The sequence below is a fragment of the Gallinula chloropus genome (assembly GCF_964237585.1).
Source record: "Gallinula chloropus genome assembly, chromosome: 3".
In the NCBI taxonomy this organism is placed as follows: Eukaryota; Metazoa; Chordata; class Aves; order Gruiformes; family Rallidae; genus Gallinula; species Gallinula chloropus.
Window position 1 is genome coordinate 91676932 of NC_140087.1, and position 22313 is coordinate 91699244.

The window sequence follows — 22313 nt, forward strand, 5'->3', positions numbered from 1 at the left end:
TAAAATCCTGTAGTTCAGTTAAGGGCAAATATGTAAACATTAATTCAAAATCTTGTGCCTAGATCTTTGACACAATTATTTAACTGCAACGAGATATTTAACTGAAATGCCCCCAATCTCCTACATTATATTTACCCAAATTATTCACTGCTATTCACCTTTAAATGCCATATATAAGGATCTATCTGCACATGAAGAGCTACAATACTGAACTATGGTATCTTATTCACAAAGGAGTTACATTTCTAATGCATAAAGAAATGCTTTCCAAAGTTAAGATATTCATTCCTCATTTGATAGCAAATGTTAAAAGACACAAAGATCTGTTACACTCTTGTCTCCAAGCCGTGCCTTCCTCATCTTCCTTCCACCTCTGGCTCAATTTATTACTAACTTTCTGCTGCAATGCTTCTTTTTCTAGTTAAAACCAATCAAAACAAATCCAAGCCACTTTCAACTATTTCCCAGCTGTACCATAAAGGCTGTTTAGTCTTCAGATACTAAACAACTGACCCATAAACCTCATCTATTCTGTTGTACCTGCTTGGGCCTAACACAACAACTGAGTAGGACTTGTTACTCACCTATCATATTCAATTATCCCAAATATCCTTAAAATACTCCCATAAATAAGATCTGAATACAAAAACCCTCTTAATTATCTTATGGAAGGAGAGAATAAAGTTATCCTGGGTAGTTGAAAACCCCGGACAATAATGATGATACAGGACACACCTCTGATGGTACAGCAAGCATGCCCAAAGAAATGAAGTAGCTTGGGTGTACCAATACTTTCAAACCCCAGCCCAGCATCTTCTAAGAGGTGGTGTGGACAGACCTAATCAGGCTTTTGCAGGCTCACTACTATCGCTTTTCAGAGTGTGTAACAATTTGGGTCCATAAGAGTGTCAATACTAAAAGGCCTTCCTGAAGCCTAGAGGGACAGAGAGCACAGTACAAACATTGCAGTAGCATGGCCTGTGCCAAAACGAAGTCAGTAAAATTCACATGCCCAGCCTCAGTACAGCTCATTTTTCCTGACACACTCCTGTACTCTCAGAAACATGACAGAGGAATACTCAAACTGACCCTGCTCCAGTCTGGCTTCTTCTCCAGTCCTGACTTTGATGGCAACCTGGAAAAAAGCCTTACAGATAATAGAGACAAAGGCTCTATGTGTTTTAAGGTTTATGTAAACCTGCTTTTCAGACTAGAAACATAAAAAAGATCAAGCTTTTCAATTAGCATTAAAGATCTTCTCTCAGGTAGCAAGTGATAGGATGAGAGGAAATGGTTTCACATTGCATCAGGGGAGATTTAGGTTAGATATCAGGAAGAATTTCTTTACTGAAAGGGTAGTCAAGTATCCGCTGTGCAGGGAAGTGGTAAGAGTCAGCAACCCTGGAGGCATTTAGATATGGTGCTTGGGGACATAGTCTAGAGGTGGACTAGGCAGGGTTAAGACTATAGTTGGACTCTGTGACCTTAAAGGTCTCTTCCAACCTAAGTGCCTCTATGATTATATGATCCAGAAAAGTGGTGAGGTTCTTAAAGCTTAGAGTAGTAGTGATTTTAGTGAATATTTTTCAAGAATAGTTTTGAAAAATCTGTGTTACAACCTGTCCCTTATTCTCCTGACTGCATTAAATGAGGAAAACATCATTTTTACATTATTAAGGGTTGCAATTCTCAGATAACAAAGAAGTTGGAGATATTTTGACAAAGATGCTTTGAAGCTATTCTGCCTGATGTTTTTTAAGAAAAGAAACAATGGTATTCAGAAAGGTGGTATACTGTCAGATCACACATTAATCACTTATGAAAGCAGCAGCATCCCCTCAGTGTAAGAACCTTTTGCTGCCTTTTGCTCCTTTAGCTGAAGCAGGATAGATGAGTATTTCACTTAAACAGAGACCACCACAACAGAGGTATCACGAAGAACTTTCATTTAAAAAATTATAAAAAAACACCCCAAAAAACAGATCAGAAGCAAGAACCTAATATGCATTATTTGCTAAATTAACCTGATAGATTATGCCACGACATTTAGAACCAACCCCTGGTCACTCAACAAGATGCATTTGGATCCTCTTTGATGATAGAACTATGGTTTGGCATTTTACTAAGCCCAGGCTACAACAGCAGCTAATGAAGTAGTCTTAACATAAATTCAGGCAGTGAGGGGAACAGATTTGGGATGAAGAGCAGACTCGACAGCTGGATGAAAGTCTGACACCTCAAAATCACAAGATTTTGAGTGAGCCTTTATTTGTCGAGACGAGCAGGTTACAAGTTCGTGACATTCCTGCATGATTTGAAGGACAGCCTCCAAAGGGAGAATAAGCAAACCAAGACAGTAACACTCAAGCATTGGGAACGGTTGTCCACATAAGTCATGAAATCTCCATCCATGGTGGCTTTCAAGACCTGAGGGGACAGAGCTCCATGCAACATGGTTTGGATCCAGTGCTGACCCTGCTTTGCAGCATGAAAGTGGCCTATATGACATACTACCATCCCTTCCACCCTGAATCAGCCTGTAATCCAGGAGGCTGAAGAAACCTATAAACCAGGGTTCAGCAATTTACAACACCGTGACCAAAAGACAAGAAACATAGCAGTAAGTGCATGTGATTGGGAGATTGGGAGCTGGTATAGAAAACAAGCTGGTGAGACACCTGTAAATACAGCATAATCCAACTCCAGCCTTTCTTTAGTCTAAGACTGATTTGAGGAAAAAAAAAAAAAAAAGACAATTTACAATACCACCTCTGAAAATGTGACAACTTCTCCTTCTCTAAATACTTCCTGCATTATGCATCTTGGCCGCAGCCATGAGGTAGAGGACGAACACCAGATCTCTTGCTCTGGTTGCACTGCTTTAAATCTGTGTCCTGAAGTAGATCCACATCCATTTCCCCTTTGCATTTGTTCCACAATGTGCAAGTTAGCCAAAATATTTGAGATGTTTACCGAGAGAGCACACAGAAGCAAAGTCTAAGTCACCAATGGAGAGTTTATAAATATCCATGATCTTTCTGCCAACTGCAGTCTATGCACTCTTTCTTCAATGAACAAGTGTGCTTGCAGATATCTGTTCATGTCATTTGGTCCTCAATATAATGATATGCAAACATTGCTATTTAAAGGTTTATGGTTATCTGGAGCTTAGTGTCCTTAATACATATCCTAGAGGAACCGGTCTTCTGAAAAAGGTAGTTAGAATTACTGCTCTCCTGGAGGCAGACACATCTACTGTCCATCTTGTATGAAAGATTAAATCTTTTCCAATTGTTACCTTGAGCCAGTAATTTGTTGAGCTATCAATTGTATATGCAGCAATATTAATCATTAAAGAACACCTTTCGTGTGCCTTACTAGCCTAAAGAATGCGCTAACAGTTATTATAGAAGGCAACTAAACCTTTAAGAACAATCAAACATTTGATCAATTCAAGGTCCTCTTGGAAATCAGTGTGTGTCCCTCACTGTGTGACAACTGTTCAAATAAACCTCCCTATCTTTGCTAAGAGTTTGTCAAGCTAGAATAAAGACTTCACTGTCCTTAGACGACTCAATACCTTAGAAGTATAATGTGAGGAAGGGTAACTCCACCAAAATACCATCAAAGACCTTGCGCGTGTGCAGTTGTTTTGCCAGTGCAGCAGACTGTAGTGCACAGGTACAGAAGGACATGTGGTCAAGTTAATGAATACTCAAACTTAGGTGGAGACTTTGTGATGTTCTGTGTATAAATATATGCTGGATATTCCTCAAAAGTGCACTTGATTTGTGGATTTCCACCAGGCACCCATGCCCGAATAAAGCATTATCTCCTCTCTAAACTGGTTCTCCGATTCAACAGTCTGGATTTCAGGTAACATGTTAAGCTACATTAGTATCTTAAAGATTCAAAATCTGACACGTGCTAGAAAATGCTTTTTCACAAAGAAAAATGGACTATTTTCTTTTTTTCACTGGGCTTATCAATTAGATGGGCATAAGTAAGTGTTTTTCATCACATTTGTTAAAAAACATCATCTATAATCTGAGCAAGAAGTAGGTCTAGCAATAACCATAATGTATCTTGCTACCAACAACAACAAAGTAGGAAGTAACGGTTATCTGACTTTTTAATGCTCTCACATGGAACCACAGGCAGTAATGTGTGCAAATGCAGTCATAAAGGGCAACCATTATTAAAAAAAAATAATCTCATGCATAAAAAAAAGCGCCTGTGCTTTTACAGGGACAGCTGCATGACCGTTTACTTGAAAAACCACTTACTTTGCCAGCTAAAATACATTCCAGGGGAAATGCACATCCTGAAAAAGCTTCATAACACAATTCATCACCGAGGTGAAACTTTTGCAGTTCCTCTTGCCAGACAGAGGAAAGGCAGAAGCGCGCGAGGCAGACTTGGGCCTTTCTTTTTCCATGAGCGCCAGTGCACTCACTGCAGACTTCAATGCGTTGTTACATTAAACAAGAGCCAGCACTGAACGTCATGGACTGCAAAATTCACATGCACCTTGGGTCACCTGCAGGGCAGCTTCTAAATTTATTGGTTCACCAAAGAAGGAACAGCTGTGACTCTGGACATGCAAAACCTCAGGAGAGCTCTTGGGATCTACTGACTGCAAGGCCCTGTTCAAAACACACTCTCCACGTCAGACCACCACTAAGGCTTCTCTACTTCTCCTTTACTGCAGGCACCAGAGCAGCGCCTTAGGCAAGAATGCCACATTTGTCACACCAGGAAACAGAGCAGGGATGCAGCCCTACTTTGTAGATGCAGAAAAGTGGCACTGAAATGAGGAACCAAGAGAAAAAAGGACAGAGGAGCGTGTCTCCTCACGGACACCCATTGCAATGGCTGCATCAGACTGACCCTGTGTCTTCTACAGATCACACCTCTTCCCACAGAAGCAAACTCGCATCCACAGAAACTACTGCTGAGGTGAGGGGATGAGTCAGCAAACTATTGAAAAGAGTCAAAAAATGAGAAAGTTCTTTTATTTCTGTTCAATATCTTTCTGTCCTACAAGCTAAGCCCCTTGCTACTGCAGGGACCCTGTATTACTAATTCTTTCATGGATTTACAAAAATCCATCTTAAGACAGTAAAGATATTTAGCATTTCACACCACCAATCACAAGGCTATACTGACAAATGCCAGCACAACTGTATTTTTCAAGGCAATCTGAGCATGCTTCCGATCCTTGAAACATTTCAAATGATACTGGAACACCACTATTCTATTTTAAATATTACCACAAATTCATCAGCATCTTTTGGTAACCAGTATGTATTTTGGTAAGTCAGTATTCTGCAGAAAGGCAATCCAGGCAAGGCACACAAATAAGGGGCAAAGAGGAAAACCAGAAAGGGAGCAAAACAAGGTGTACGGGAACAGAAATAAGAGAATATAAAAAGACACAGAATAAAGCACAGGCAATGAAATGCTGATTCACAAAGTGACAAGTGTAAAAAGAGAACTGGTTAGACTTGTTCCTTCATTTTCCCCATCAGGAGAAATGCATAGTCACCGATAAAAATTTACTCCTACCAAACCTATCTGGGGCCCACAGCCTACCTCATGGTCACCAAACAAGTTACCAGGGTTTATCTAGACAGGGACTGTTTAGCACAGGTATAGAACACACACAAAGATTCTTATCTTGCACTCATTTTCTAATAGATACTTCTAATACAGACCAATATGAGACAACATTTTGCTGTAATAATGAGGTTTATATAATTTAACAAATTCTAATTCAGATAGTGGAGCAGCAGAAAATGAATGTGTTCAAAATCTTTTACCAATCCCTTCTATGAAAAATCCAGATATTTCCCAGCTGGCTAACATATTTTTATTAAGATAAATAAAACATAGGGCCAACTTTGAGAAATAGATTAAAAGCAGGTTTCTTTGAAAGTGAATTACTTTTAAAAAGCACTTCACATGTCTATGGCACATACTGCTTCTGACAACAAAGCAGTTATTAGACCAAAAGTTTGATGAGAATTATTTGGGAGACTAATACCTCAAATAAGTCACAGCAGCTTGTTATGAAACAGGATTAAGTACATAAGACAGGAGACAGAGGAAAGTAAATTCAGCTGGGGATTTTGCCTTATTATTACAAAAGCCTTTTCTCCGTGTTCTTACCACAGGCACACTCAGGCAGAATTCCTGCAGTGGTTAAGAACATTTATTTAAAAACTTGAAGGGGGAATACTCTGAAATAAGTATTGCTTTTTTAAAGAGTCACATAAAAATATGACGCTAGTTTATCTCTTATTTAATCAAATAAATCTTAACATATATTAGTCTCAGTTTACAATTTTAATTCCTCTTATTTCCTGTTACTATTGAAGGGAACAAGAAAAAAAAATCATACTAAATTACCCTGCATCTTTAAATTATTACAGCTCTGTGAAGCTCATCTTCAGGGTTAATGATTTCCCCTATTTCCTTATATGACAACTTTCAAACTCTATTCAGCTTGAATTTTTCATTTGAGTTTTTGATTCAGCATACTACACTCGCAAATGATATAATGCAAGTGTTTACCATTGAGGGGTTTGAACATTCTAGTTTTCTGGGCACAAAGATATGGGATATTGGGTTTTCCGGGCAACCAGGATCAGAATTTTTCAATGTTCCACCCCTTGCAAAAACAAGCAGCAGTTTTTACTCGGACACATCATAACATGTTAATTTTGAAATCAAGGTTTAGCAAACACAACAGATGGGAGACCAGAAGACAAGTCTGACAACTCATTTCCTTGCATTTACTGGTCCTTCAAATTTTAAAGTTTTGCAGCTGTGCAATTCTGTTCCACTCATCTGTCAGTAATGAAGCACACAAGCCTTTCAATTCACTTTGCAGCTTACTTTAATGAAAGAAAAAATATCTGTTTCAATAGCAAACCCACCATACATTCAACCAGAGATGGAAATTCAGGTACCACAACGAAAATCTGTTGAAAAAAATAATGACAAAACGTCCCTGTGAACTGTTGTGACTTATGTAAGATACATCAAATAAAGGTCATCAGTCTTATCCCTTATCAACATCTTCATCTTTTCCTCTGTAGAAAGCCACATCATTCAAGCAAGTCACATTAGCCTGCCTAGTTCAATTTCTTAAATGGGATTGCTACAGTTTCAAATACAACATACTGCTCTGAGATGTTATTTGGACACTAAGAATTAAAAAGTCTTTCAGAATCAGAAGCATCTACCTTTTTTCTTCAAGCAAGGCACAGCTTCATGACTCATTTATGTCTATTTTAGCAAGAAATCAAACTTAAGGAGTTCTGTTTTCCCCTTTTCCTCTGCTTGTCCTCCCAGATAGTTACTCTTGCCCCTCAGCTGCTTCTTTCTCAATTACACACACCAAGATGCTACTTGCAGAGCCACGGTACAAACTGGGCCGGTTCAGCAGCTCAACCTGCAGCAGGCTGCTAGGGCAGCTCAGCCAGCACAACTGACAGGACAGCGCTCTGCAGTGGCATGAAGCAGCCAACAAGCAGCAAGAAAGGTGGAAAATGCAAACTGCATTGCCAGGCAAGCTCTGATTCTCTGCAGGAGAGCTCAGGGAAACTGGAATTGACATACCTGACATCTCTCATAACTCTGTGTCCTATGGGCATCGATGCCAACTGAGATGAGCACAGAACTTCAAACGGAACTTTCAAAAGACACTAATCTCTGGGCTGTTTCACTCAGCAGATCATACTGACATAGTGGCCTCTTGTTCAAGAGGTGTCTTTCTAACATGGAGGTTGAAACTTTTACAGACATTTCTCTCAGGATATGGTACAACGCTGTAGTTAAAGCAACCCAAAAGCTAGTTCATGACAGAAGTAGAGATCCTATTCCTCCTGAGCATTTTATACTCCTTCTGCACCAGCACTTACAGAATACCTGATCCTGTTGTGGGCCAGGGAGAGAAACTGGCAAAACCAGAATAATATTCTGTGTTTTCTATCTTTTCTGGTGACTTACTATTTTGAGCTGACCAACGACGAGGTACAGGTGCACAGGAAGCACCACAAGCAGGTCTAGTTACCCTGTTAAGGCAGCTGCTATCCAACACATTTCTCTACCTGTAACATCTGCATCCTTAGCCAAGTGTTCCTGTCATCTTAACCCACTCTCTGACTACACTGCTGCCAACAGCAAGTCCATCTGATTGACTACAGAACCGCGTGACTGCCAGAGCAAACAAAACAGGAGAAGACCACACATATCACACCTTTGCACAGGTACATGCAGTTGTACTAGCTTAGGCCAACTACAAAGCCATAAATTCAAGTTCATGGTGCTTACAGTGGGCCATACTGTGTGCACTTTCTCACTCTCTCCCTCCACCAAAACCAGTGCTCAGCCAGTTATACAACCATCCATATAAAAGAAACTGGCACAAGTGAAAAAATAAACCTTTTCTTTTTCTTCTTCCCCAGTCTGTCCACCTCCAATAGCCCGGAAGTTACTTGTTGCATTAAGACCAGATGAAAACACACAACAAGTAGCAGCAGAGGTCTTGATCATTCTGTGTATGGTATTCATCATCTTTTCGAAGAAACAAGAAACATTTTTAAAGTCACTTTAAAACTTTGTGAAGAAACACATTCAGTTATTGATGGATAAGCAAGAACATGATGCTCCAGTCTGGAGTGCCTCTAAGTCTTTAGAGACATCCTGAGCATCTTTTCCCACTGCCAACATGAGTCAGAATCTGGGGAAGGTCAAATAAGTGCAGGGAGAAGAAATAAGGTTTAAAAGAAAAAAAAAAACCGACAAATTTTAGAAGTGACTTTATATAGTATACAGCAATTGGAGGTTTAAAGGAATGAAAGGGGAAGGTATTTTGGAACAAGCACCTGAGCCTGGTTCCACATTCAGATAAAGCTCTATGCTTTCCCCTGTATGTGATGATTCAATGAACTGTTGCCTGCGACTACAGATACAACACGCATAAAGATGTGATTAGATGCATCTGCAGCAGAAGAGACACAAAAAGACACTATGCCACCAATTTCTGTTTTATCACAAGGCAGTCAAGACTTTGGAACACTGAATGAACATCTTTCCCTTCAGCTAGCCATGGTGGGCAAACTAGAAGAACTATCATAATCATCTTTCTGCTGTAACTACTATACGTATTAACCAAGCACACGTAAAGAGGGCAGAACACTAAGGAGTGACAGATTTTGCTACCACCACACAGGGACAGGTCTGAACTGTAAACCTACTCAGAAGCTACATGCTTCTGCACAAGAGTGCTACCCTGTGAAATAGTCAATTAGCAATTTAAAAGACTACATATGTATTTAATGCGAAGTTAAAACTGAAATGCTGTCAGATATCATGCCAAAATACTGAACTCGGTAAAACTCCTATTTAGAAAGAGAAGGTACATACTCAAATCATTAGTCTTCAACTAACACCTACTCCCATTCTACCTTCATGCTAGACAGAGAAGCGAGCTACACTGTTCTACAGATTAAAAAAAAAAAGGGGGGGCCTTATCCAGAGAGAATCCTTTTATACTCAAAGACTGTCATTTACTCCCTTGCTAAACTAAATTCACTGATCATGTTTCTGCTGACAGTCTTCACGGCAAGGCATGTGTCTTGCCGTAAAACCTTGATATAAAATCTTTACTTTGCAATGTGAAATGGTACCTGTTCTTATAGACACAAGATTAATTTTTTCTTCAATTGCATAAAGAATTACACAGTTATCCCCCCCCTCTAGTCCCCAAAGGAGGACAAATGACATATGCCATATTACAATTACATATAACCTTGCTGTCATACAAAATAACTGCACCTATCACAGTGCTGTCAGGTTCCAACAAAGCATTAAGTGCACACCTGAGCTTTTTATTTTTTTTGTTCTTAAAAACCTGAATTTTGCCAATGCCTGCAGGGTATGTGATGCTACTAAACATCTTTAATTCTGAGTTGTACAATTTCCATTGCAAAAGTTATGATACTTAAAATTTCCAAAAGTACTACATGGGTGTAAGATAAAATCTGAACCCAATTTGGGTGATTTGAAATCTGTACTGAGATCTGAGAAGTCTAGAGTATGCAGTGAGTACCAAGCGACATTTCACCAAATGTATTTTTTTTGAACCACTGGTAAGGGGGCAATCAGGAAAAAAGCCTTCTCCCTTTTTGGGAGACCTTAAGTTCTCTGAAAACACCAGACCCGAAGTTCTTTGAAACACACCTCCAGTGCAACTGCAATTACCAACTGTTAGATATGTCTCTGTGACTAGTCAATGAAATAAGCACCTGAACCTTCATCATTACATGTCAGAATATGTACCCAGAACAGGTAGCTTCAGCCATCTGATTTAGTTTCTTACGCTGGAAGCCAGTCTTCTTGGAATTATCAGGGAGAGAGGATTCCCTAGGCTTCAGAGTAGAAGCCAAATTTACAATGGGTCTAGGAGACTATAAGCTTCCTTGTATGGCTAGCAGGATCCTAACGCAGACATTGTACTGTTTGTCTTCAGATACCTAAGTACAATCTCCCCACATCTTCAGTTCCACTTATAGAGCTAACAGAGTTACTTCAAAAGCCTTCATTTCCCAGCTAACTCAAAGGAAGCAGTGCTCAAAATCCACTCACTTTACCAACTCTTGTCCTCAACAAATAAAAGGCTTTTTATTTTAAAAGACAAGATTCTGAAGTACCATCAGTACTTCAAATTGTTACTACTCCTTGGGACCAGACCACGCCACTAGTCTGTCAAAGATCCTATATTAGAAGGGCTAATGGGTAACTGATGATACTAACTTTTACTTCTGAAGCAATACCAACTTAAAATACAACTTCCCCACTGCTCATCCCAGTCTTACCCATTCTTGCCCCAGAGCAAGCAGGGCCTGTGTGTCCACCCACTGTTGAACCAGGATCAGAAGCTGATCCATTTTGACAAAATAAAAATGAAAGCAAAAGAAAAGTATCCACATTATTTTTCCTAGACAGACTACTCCCTTGAGTTTACAGCCCAGCCCTTCAAATCTTAAACCCGTATTACTACTATATGAACAGGGTAAACCCAAAACCAGAGGAAGAGAGCTCACCCTGCAGCTGTTAGACAAATTTGACAGCTTGTTTCATCCTTTATAAAGACTGTGTTACATTAAGTAAAGATCACAGCACAATACTTCAGAAGATAAACTACACCTCAGAAGGCAATTCACAATACTTATTTCCAGAAGGCTATGCCACACAGAAAATTTGAAAGTAAAAGTATGACTGGGCTGTATGAATTAAAAAGAAAACCAAACAGATGAGCCTGAATGTTCCTTGTCCCTTATGAGTTTGTTACTTCATCATATGCTAACAGAACAAAACATAAATAAAGAAGTAGTCTCTGCTAAAGAACAAAACCTTTTTAATCCTGTTACACCAGGAGAAAAAAAGAGTGGCCCTACTAAATGCATACTCTTCAAATTTTAATTTCCTGCTAATAAATTATAAAATCAATGTAGAAAACTCACTGGATCAAGGAAAAAAAACCCCAAGCTTTTCATATATTCCATTATTTCTCATTAAATTATTGTGTAATAATAGTAAGACTCATTAAAATTCATATCCTGATTTTATGCTACATTACGCAGCCACACACAGAAGCACAACGTGTCAATGCTCCCTGAACACATCAGTGTTCAGCACATGGGAAAAAACATCAATCTGTGGACTAGAAGAATACCATAAGGCCAAATTTCTAGTAGCCTCTGCAGTTTAAATTCCTTTGACTTTCAATGGGATTTAGGTTAACAAGCAACTTAATACTACTGAAATTCTACCAGTAACCCATTTTCAGGTATGAAACACCTCTAAAAGTGTGGTATGATAGACTCTGCTAAAGTCTCCCCTGGGAAAGATATTTCAAACATCCACACATCTGTTAACCAGTATTTATAAAGCAAAAACACTTTAGAAAGCATGGTGTACTTGCACCATTCATGTAAATCCTTGATTTGCTTTTGCAAGAATCTTTTAACCCAAAACAAAGGCAAATGTCAGATAACTACACACACTGAGCACAAAGGTAAACCTGCAGCTACAATAAAGGGCCACTTTCAATACTTTTACTTACACTACTTATAGTCTGCTTGGCTTAATGAATTTACACTTAGCTGAAATAACCAAGTTGTATTCTTGAAATCCACAAGAAGACAGCAGATATTCTACTTCACAAAGAAAACAGCTACCAAAAAGAGAGACAAACACAGACACAGAGACATTACTGTTGAAAACCGTCTAAATTCAGCTTTGTCCTATTGTGTGTGCATGTATATTACTGACAAAATAACAAATGATTAGTGACAAAATAAGAATTTGACACTGGGACTCTAAGAATGCACAGGGATAGGGAAAACATAGACTAAAGCTATTTTCAAAGCAGACTATACAGCAATACGTGAGATATGCTAAACTAGAAGCCATCACAAAATTTTTTTCATCCCATTACATTTGCCAGTTCACAGATGAAAAAGTAATACATAGCTCCAGAACAATAAAAACCTCATCTTCTCACAGTTGAAGGTTACCAGGAAACTTCTCTTGCTACCCACAAAAGAGGCACAACTATTCCAAGATAGACATCAGCATTCATACAATCACAGAATGGTTTGGGTTGGAAGGGAGCTCAAAGATCATCCAGTTCCACTCCCCCCGTCATGGGCAGGGACACCCCCTGCTAGACCAGGCTGCCCAAAGGCCCATCCAACCTGGCCTTGAACACTGCCAGGGAGGGGGTGTAAACAACTTCTCACCACCCTCCCAGTAAAGAATTTCTCCTTAATATCTAATCTAACTCTACTGTCCTTCAGTTTCAACCCATTGTCCCTTGTCCTGCCACTACACTCCCTGATAAAGAGTCCTTCTCCATCTTCCCTGTAGGCCCCCTGGACTGGTAGGCTGATAAAAGGTCTCCCCACAAGCTTCTATTCTCCAGGCTGAACAAGCCCAAGTCTCTCATCATCCAGTGGTGGAACACTGGAACTTAAACTGCACACTACGAAGTCCTGTGGCACTTTCACTAACCAGTTGTTTCAATTCAGAATTGCTCAGCTTCATTTATTTCTCAGTCCAGGATGCTGACACACACAACACACATGTAAATGTGCAGGGTAAGCATCTGCAAGTGGAAAATGAATGAGACAACTTCCTCTTACAGTAATGTCTTTGAAGAACAGCACTATAAAGAACATTTATAATCATCAGGAGGAGGATCAGAAAGTGTTCCAAGTAAACATCCCAGACTTCTGTTACAGTGCTTAAACTGCCCCTGGTATCCCACAACCTTCTACCTGCACAAACTTTTAAACATCATGAAAAGATACGTCAGAAACGCCAGGACATCACATTCTAGTTGTCCACCCAGAGCTGATAACATCACTAGAAAAAGCAAGAATGCAAAGGGAACACTGTCATCTGCTCTGGATCTCGAAACTGATTTTCATCTCTGTTACCTGGAACAAGCCTGTTGGCAAAGTATTAAAAGGATATTCTTATTAATCATTATTTTAAGTAGGTGGAATAGGCCTTTCAGTAATAAATCTAATTAATTAACTAGTTCTCTGTTGTGCAAACAGAGAAGAGTCCTTATGCTAAAAGACTTACAGAGACAACTTGTGAACAGAAATATAAATAGGTAAGCACAGTGACACAGACACAGTATTTGTCAGAGCAACAACAGAAGTATTTTAGGAAACAGCTTTGGTCCAAAGACAATGGTGAAACAGAAAAAACGCCACTTTTCCCCATGTCTGCCACCAAAAGGATATTAAATAATATTAAACTGATCACAGACATCCATAAATCCCAGACACTGGTCAGCAACTCTCATCACTGTATCTCTAACAGTTCTCAAGTTTGAGACTTTTTTTTTTCTCTTTTGCAGATTTTTTGAAGAGGAAAATCAGTATGGAAAGATGAGTACCCTGGTTTGAAAATCGAGCAAGTGGGAAATACAGCCTGACCGCACTGCTAAGCTGCTGGTAGTTCCTTTTCCAAACTATGCCCGCTGCTACCCTCCTGCTGCTACAGGTAGGTATTCAATTGGCCCTCTTCTGACACAACATCCTGCTGGCTCATGTTTAACCCATTGTCCGCCTGGACCCCCAGGTGCTTTTTTTGCAAAGATGCTTTCTAGCCAGCTGACCCCCAGTCTGCACCGGGGTAGTTCAACCCCATGTGAAGAACTTCAGGTTCATCCTTAACTTGACATCCTTATCAGGCCATTTCTCCAGTTTGGCTAGATCCCTCTGAGCTGCAGCTCTGCTCTCTGGGGTATTTAGCCGTTCCCTGCAATCTGTGACCATTCAAACACTTGCTGAGAAGGAACTCTGTCTAGGTTGTTAATCAAAACACTAAACTACTGACCCAGTCAGTATGAATCCAGGAATGATGCCATTAGTCATGAGCTGCAAGTCGGACTTTGCACCACTAACAACTATTAGAGCCCAATCATCCAACCAGTTTTCCAATGAAGCCATTCTCCACCTCTATAGTTCCACATCTCACTCAAATATGTTGTTTCCCTTTGCATTTCTAAAAGGTCAGCACTAGAGAGCCCAAATCTAACTGGAGTTTTTCTGAGCTAAGATCACACAACAGCCTGATATCTTACTTTCTCACAGGTCCCAAACAATTATATGTATTTCTTTTATTCATTTTGTCACATAATACTCACATTCAATCACTGTTTGGGAAATCATTCCCATCATCAAATCCCACTAATTCAAATAAAAAATTCTGTGAAGCATTATCTGAATGTAACAACAGATGTAAATAAACCAACAAAGAAAGTTGGGTTTTAAGCAAGTGGCACAGAGTTATAAGAAAATATAATCACATAGCTGTATTAGTTAAGGATGCTACTTAACTATTATTTATCTACATACTTCTGTCACTTACAGCTACAGGGCAACTTTCAGAAGCAGCTAACAACCAGAATCACCATGAACATAGTAATGACCTTTCTTAACTAAATGAGAAACCGGGAGCCACATGTACAGACACGTCTCATGCATTAGAATGACGTGTCTGGGCTGTGTATTTTTCCATGGCTTAAAACAACAACAGTTATCTAAAAGTAAAGAAAATAAAGAGTCTGCTTTAAAGGGTCAGTTAGGAGAACAACATGGTTATTACAGTGAGTCCATTAGAGGACTGACTCCTCAGGTAAATTTGATCTTGACTGAAATACTGGAAGAAATTTTGCCAGAGTCTGCACTACTGACTGATCTAGACCAGGAGGGTGGGTTTGAGGCACTTTCCCCAATGATCCCAGTTTGCTGCATGCTGGTTCAGTTCACTGAGACCTTTCCACGGATGTAATCTGGGTGTCTCCTGGAGAAAGCTAAACCACAGGCTCTGATCTACATGTCACAAAATACACTTCAATCCCCTGGGGGGACAAAAAGGTCTGAACCAATTACTGGAATGAACAACTTCAAAATACACTCAGGATGCAAAACATCTGGTTCAGACAGTGAGATTAAATCTAGTCTGAAGTAACCCTGGAACCACATAGATACAGGGACATCAACACTGCTTCTAGCAATTCATTCCTGAAGTACAAAATTAATTGTTAGTGTAAACACAGTCATAAGTGCTTCTGGCAATAGTGTCACTACAGATACAGATCCAAGAAAACAAGCTCCAGTTGGATGCAATAGCTGGCAGATTTCTTCAAACAGTTATAAAAAAAAAACAACCCCAGGAAGAGGTTTTGATTGGGTATCGGGATATGTGGACTCTATAGAAAGGCAGGTGGTGGTGGGGAATGTGCCAGAAATTCAAATAACCAAACTGATTCAGTTCACATTTAATAAAGAGAGGCAAAAGACTGACATCTAAAAATATACCAGGGTGAACACTTGGACTGATTGAGTCACTCAAATCATAGGACAATGCTGTTGAGAACAACTAAAAACTGATCAGAAGGAAATTATGACATCTCCAACAGTCAAAAGAGTGAGAATCTGGACTCACTCTCCAACCAAACAATTTGGATAAAAATCTATTAAGTTTTAAGAAAGAGCTTAATCAACTTAATTGCTCCTCCGGCAATGTAAATATTACAACCTGACTCCAATAACTACAAAGACAGTTTCACTAGAACATCCAAATTGACAGAAATTACAAAAGTCACATTTCTCAGTCTTTCAAATTATTCAGGAAGTTCCCTTTCATTCCCAACATTGCTTTCTACGGGAATGTGCCCAGAGTTAAAGGTTCAGCCTGAAACCAGAGGTAGTATCATATCTCTTTTCTCATTACAGCAGCATTCCACATCTCTGAACTTGCCTTGCGAATTTACTGCTTCTTAAAGAGTAAGCTAAAAAGAACCATGCCAACACTGGTAATCATATTGCTATGCTTTGCTTCTCAACTACCTTTCTACGGAATCATTTGAGTTGTGATGTTAAGAAAACCAAAACTTCTTTTTGGGCTCTTCTCTATTAGAGTTAACATGCTGCCATGTTCTAGCCTTTCCTTACCCACAAATTTCACAGATGAAAAAAGGTCATAGTTCAACAGATTTGTGCTTTTCTGCTTAAGTAATTAGAATATTCTCAATGTTTTCCTAGACCTCTTAAGCCTTCTTTAATCCTCCTCTTCCAATGAAGAATGAAATTACCATTTTCCCCAAAAAGAGAGTTTGCAATTGGTAGCAAGCATAATGAGTAATCACTTCTGTCAATGCAGGTCAAATTTACAGAAATCACTCCAAGAAATCTCACGACAAGAAAGACATCAAGGTCCTGCAGTGTGTTCAGAGAAGGGCAGCCAGGCTGGGGAAGGGGCTGGAGAGCAAACCTTACAGGGAGCAGCTGAGGGAACTGGGGTTGTTTAGCCTGGAGAAGAGGAGGCTGAGGGGAGACCTTATCACTGCCTGCAATTACCTGAAAGGTTTGTAGAGAGGTGGGTGTTGGTCTTTTCACCCAAGTGACAGGGGACAGGACAAGGGGGAATAGGCTCAAGATGCGCCAGGGCAGATTCTGATCAGACATTAGGAAAAAAGTCTTCACAGAAAGGGTTATCAGGGATTGGAACAGGCTGCCCAGGGAGGTGGTTGAGTCACTGACCCTGGATATATTTAAAAGATGGGTAGATGAGGTGCTCAGGAATATGGTTTAGTAGAGGATGGGTACAGTTGAATTTGATCTCAAAGGTCTTTTCCAACCTAGTGGTTCTGTGAAACGCTAGCTTTAATAAAATATAGCTTAAAGCTAACAGTAGCATGGCAAAGATAGAGGCTAACTAGCCAAGCTATGTTTTCTAACAGTATTTTATGCCTCTCTCTCATGAGCTCCTTCTCAATCCTACCTTTTATATCACTCTTCCCCAAAATATTCACCTCAGAGGGTTAGTATAAGGTGGAGGAACTATATGCATACCAAATCAATGACATTTTCCCATTACTTTACCTTCATCAACTCACCCTGACAACACCACCCCTGTCATCATCATCCCCCCCAAAGAAAACAACCCACCCAAACACTACTAAAACAAACAAAACACATCCCTTCCCAACTGCCTGGCTTTATGACAAGATTAAAAACAAGAATATATTTTCCTATTACTACAATGCTTCTAAGGAAAGTTATTCTACAGTGTTTTGGAAGAAAGAGCTGGCATAAATCAACACTGATATATATTGCTCTTTGTCTGTAAACACTGACACAGCCTCAACCAGATTTATCTAAAACAAACATCATAAGAACTACAACACTAATGTGTATTTTTACTCTAATCCGTTAAGAGATTGACAGAAGCGCAATGTACCACAACACTAGATGACCAATAATCTTCAGTAACGCCAGAATAAACTAAAAGGGATTATTTCCTATGTAACCATGAGTAAGAAGCACCTTAGAAAGTAAGCTGGGGACAATCAGGTAACATCAAATGGAAGGAGTGTGAAAAAGCCTTCCACAGAAACCAGTAAGAGGAGGTCAGGGAAGTCCAACAGGGCAGTATGGAGTCTTCTGTAACTCTGGAGGCACTGTTCCCCACTATCAAATTGTTAAACTAATAAGTTAATTTTTAAACAATTCAAGTGAAACACGTATCATATTTCAAACAAAAGGTATTACAGCAACGAAGATATGAAAGGGTAAAGGCCTGGATAAGCATACAATCTACCCTACAGATCTACTGAGCTCCCTTCTTCTCCAGTGAGACAAAAGTTAAATTTTAGGACAAATTATTTCAGCATTTCATTTTAATTCATAGAAAGTATATGCCTTTCCAACAAGGAATAAAAATTTTTCAAATCACTATAAAAATAGTCAGTAACACACGAAGCAAAGCTACGTGACAGTACACTGTCTTTCCAACATCAGCCACCCACCACAGTGAAGTTCAAAAGGAGACACTACCTACCCTCTTTGAAACAAATCCACATTGAAGAATTTGTGGAGCTCCACGGAGAATTCTACCATAGCCTGAACTTCACTCATGTTTATGAGCATGAAGAAGTCAAAATTGTCAGCACCTTAGTTACTGAAAACAAAGAGAAAATAAACTTTTTAGATCACAAGCTGAGGATAAAGCCTATTCAGTCCTTAGAAAGGACAAGCCTATTTTTGCACAGCTTCCTTTAATATCCAGGTCCTGGAGTAAACAAGAATACAGGATGTACCAAATCTTGTCCACAATAACTTCTGTCTTTGTTTTAAAGGAATCAAATGTCACGTATCACTACACACCATCAGCATAATATAATCCTGGCACTTACTGATACCTATGACTGCAGCAGTGCGCTGGTACTTGGCTGGAGAGAGGAAAAAATACTGCCCACAAGGAGAAAAAGAGCAGGGTCTGCTTCCAGCCCTTGCTGAAGCAGAATGACTCTGCCAGTAGCAGTGCCTCAGCTCTGACATGAGGACAGGGACAGCTGAACTGCAGTGTGGCCAAGCAGTGCAGAGAAACTGCTCGACCAGCACCAGGGCTTCAGATGGGAGAGGTTCTAGAGGAAAAGCAGGAGTTAAGGACAACAACATGCTTGTTTTAAATGAATAGATGTTAGCAGTAAAGTGTTAATGCTCACTGTCTTCTTTGCAGCCACAGGCTGGCACCTTTCTGCTAATTTGCAACTGCCTGCCTCATACTTAAAATCCTGCAGACTCTATGGAATTTTGCTTTTTTTTCCTTCAACAATATCTACACTGCAAACACTGTCTGGTTTGAGGAATTAACAAACAAAAAACCTACACCAGACTATCCTTCATGCACGTAAGTCCACCTTCTGGGTGTATTACAGAACCAGGTAACAAAAAAGCTAGCCTGGTTGGAGCTTCAGTGCATTATAGTTTGGGGTTTTTTTTTGTTTCTAAAACTTTGAACATGCATTTGGATGCTTGTGAAGCAGCAGGCAGAACTACTGAGACTGAAACAGAGTATTTGGCAAAAGAAAAGTCACCGCCACGGCACATATCAGTCACTTGAAAGCAGTTACCTCTAGCCTACCAACTAAATTACCTTGGCATATGTAACAAGATAAGATTTACCTTTCTGTACTCCAGAGGAGCTGGAAGGCTTCAAGCACCACAACACAGGTCTAGATTTTTAACTATAAACACAATTCTGACCTTGATTTACCAGCCGATACAAGGACTCCAATTGCACTTTACAAAAGCACAGAAACAGAACCTTACTGAAGCAACACGGGACAGGGAAAGAGGAATTTTGCTTCTGAAGCTGAGTTATGACAATACAAAGAATTCAGATCAAGGGCGGTTACTGCAAGATTAAACTACATAATCTAGATGACCAGGCTGCTTGAATACCCTGTGTTCATTCAAATTTCAGTCAAGGGACTTGACCAGATTAACTGAATGACACCTCAGGTTTTGCTGCAGTATGCAGTGCTAGCACCATGCTGATAACCTACGTGGCTGTGCAACAATTCTCTCTTCCACTGCTTTGCCTATAGGTTTGTGTAGGGGTGTCCTCAGTGGTCTTTAAAGCTAGAATCAAGAAGTTTTGCAGTCTAAGTCTCTGGGGTTACCATACTGCGCTATCACATGTGCATCACCTACCAATTTGCAAGCATATTTTCTGCAAATGGAACCTCACCTGACACTTAGCAGAGATCCAGAGATTCTAGGCCCATGACCCTTGGCCACTGGGCAGAAACTTTGTGGGCTGTGCATAAAACCTGTTGCAAAACTGTCCAAACACCTCTGAAAGGTGTTCCCACACATTCCCACTACTTCTTTTGTGACCTGATTTAAAAGACTTAAGAAAAAGTGAAAGAATTTAAAAAGACAAAGGATGCCATGGGGCGGTCTCATCCAGCTTGAACTTTGATGAAACTACATTTCAAGGGAGGAAGAAATCACAAGCCTCTCACTCCCCAGCACAATGAGCAGCACTGTCTATGCCCCTGAACAGCTTGCCTCCACTAAAGGAAAACTGTTTCTGCAGGAGTAGTTAGGGCAAGTACCCACTCCTAAATGCTTCAGGGTCCCTCAAGTTCCCAGTCAGAAAATTCAGAATTATCCAAAACTAGTCCAATTAGACAAGTTTGAAGGTTTATTTTATGAATGAGTTAATTCAACAAAAAGCTAGGAGAGCCACATTCTGCATTACTGCCAAAACGGCTGTCCAGTGAACTTGTGGTATTTCTATTGTGTCTAACATGGCTCTAGCTGGGGCCACTCCCTCCCTCTGCTGAGCTGACTTGGCATCCCCAGACAGCCCACTAAAAATTGCCTGGCAGGCAACCCCTGCAGACCAAACACAAGGTCCAGTAAAAACACAGTCCTGCAAAACACAGCCCTCACTCAGCTACCAGCAACATTCGGAAAAGTGGCACCCATGCCTCCCCCCACTATCAACTGTAAAACTGGTAAGAAATTTCGTTCTCAAAGTGGTGCACCCAGAAAGCAAAGCTGCATGCCACCACAGGCACCTGGGACTGCAGTCTTATCAGCTGACCTTTCAGGATGGTGTTTTCTTGGCCAAGTATCACCTTGTTCCATGTGCACCTTAACCTGGGTGAAGAGAAGCGTTTGCTGCCCTGAGCAGACAGAAACCAAATCTCTACTTTTCTGTCAAAGTCCTTCATATCAGTGCAAAGGAAAACTCTGTTCTTTGAACTGTATAATTTACAGGAGAAACTCAAAATTGGATGTCTTTTTTTTTGTATGTTAATCATACAAAAGCCAACAAGAAAAAAAAAGTTAAACTCATGTATATAAGTATTGATTTGCATAATTCCATTCAAATTTACAGCTAAACTTCACTGATATTAAACATCCACGATTGACTTTAATACTTAATGAGTTTACTGTTGTTATTTTAAAGCAGATAATTACCATTCAGGAAATCAGGCTAGTGAACTGCACATTTGTTCTGGCTGCCTCCAAGAAGCCGAAGAATCCTTCAGTAGGAGCTCTCTCCATGTGAGCAACAGAGGTTAATGCAGCATATAAACATATACTCAATATAAAAAATATTTAAGCACTGAGACTGAACATCCAGTAGTTAAAACATCACTTAAAACGACTCGATCCTATACCGAGGGCCAAAACTCCACTTTCCTTCATGCTTATGGGAGTTTATTTTCTTAAACTGGAAAATCTCCTATGTATCCTAGCCAGTCCATGCTGTCCCCACACTAGCCCACCACTTCTTTAGTGACCCAAGCCAGTCTTTTCTGAGGCCACAATACAAAATGGATCACAGGACATCAGATTTTTTAAGACCATAGGAAAGAAAAAATGTTTATTGATTCTGTTTTTTGTTAAATTGCTCATATTAACAATGCTTTACAGCAGCTCCATCAGAGCACCTGAGAGTGCAATGAAAAGACAGATGGAAGTATATGGCATCCTCCTGAACCAGCTTTGTTCTCAGAGAAATGCTTGTGTAACAGTGCCATTAATCCAGCTACTTGTACTGGGAATTGTAAGACAACACCAGGAAACAAAACCGCAGTATGTTCAAAGAATGTCTTACCTCCACCGGTAAATACTCCATGTTTGTAATGTTAATTAACCAGTCTTCCAGTTCTTCCTATTGCCGTCAAAAACATACTGCTTGAACTGAAAAACAAAAAAAACAAACAAATGTTTTACTAATTGCAGTGTCTCTAGAATTCCTCAGTACTCATGTTCTTTATTCTCTTTTCTCTTGTGTCCTAAAAACATCCCCTATCATGACCTCTGCAACAATCCTACAGGTACTGCCTACCAGCATTCTCCAGTCTGCCCTCAGTTCCTGCACTGCAGTTTTCAGCAGCATGACACCTA

At 39.9% G+C, this 22313-nt stretch overlaps 1 protein-coding gene across 1 annotated transcript in view; it reads right to left on the reverse strand.

Moving 5' to 3' along the window:
- Positions 1 to 22079, reverse strand: part of FAM135A (family with sequence similarity 135 member A) — a 68763-nt gene extending 46684 nt beyond the window's left edge. Inside the window, exons 1-2 of the mRNA XM_084262149.1 lie at positions 22021 to 22079; positions 18439 to 18558 (exon numbers count right to left, since the gene is read on the reverse strand). Coding sequence (XP_084118275.1) covers positions 18439 to 18527 — 89 coding nt within the window. The 5' untranslated portion in view covers positions 18528 to 18558; positions 22021 to 22079. The remainder of the gene's footprint in view (positions 1 to 18438; positions 18559 to 22020) is intronic.
- Between the last annotated feature and the right edge of the window lie 234 nt (positions 22080 to 22313).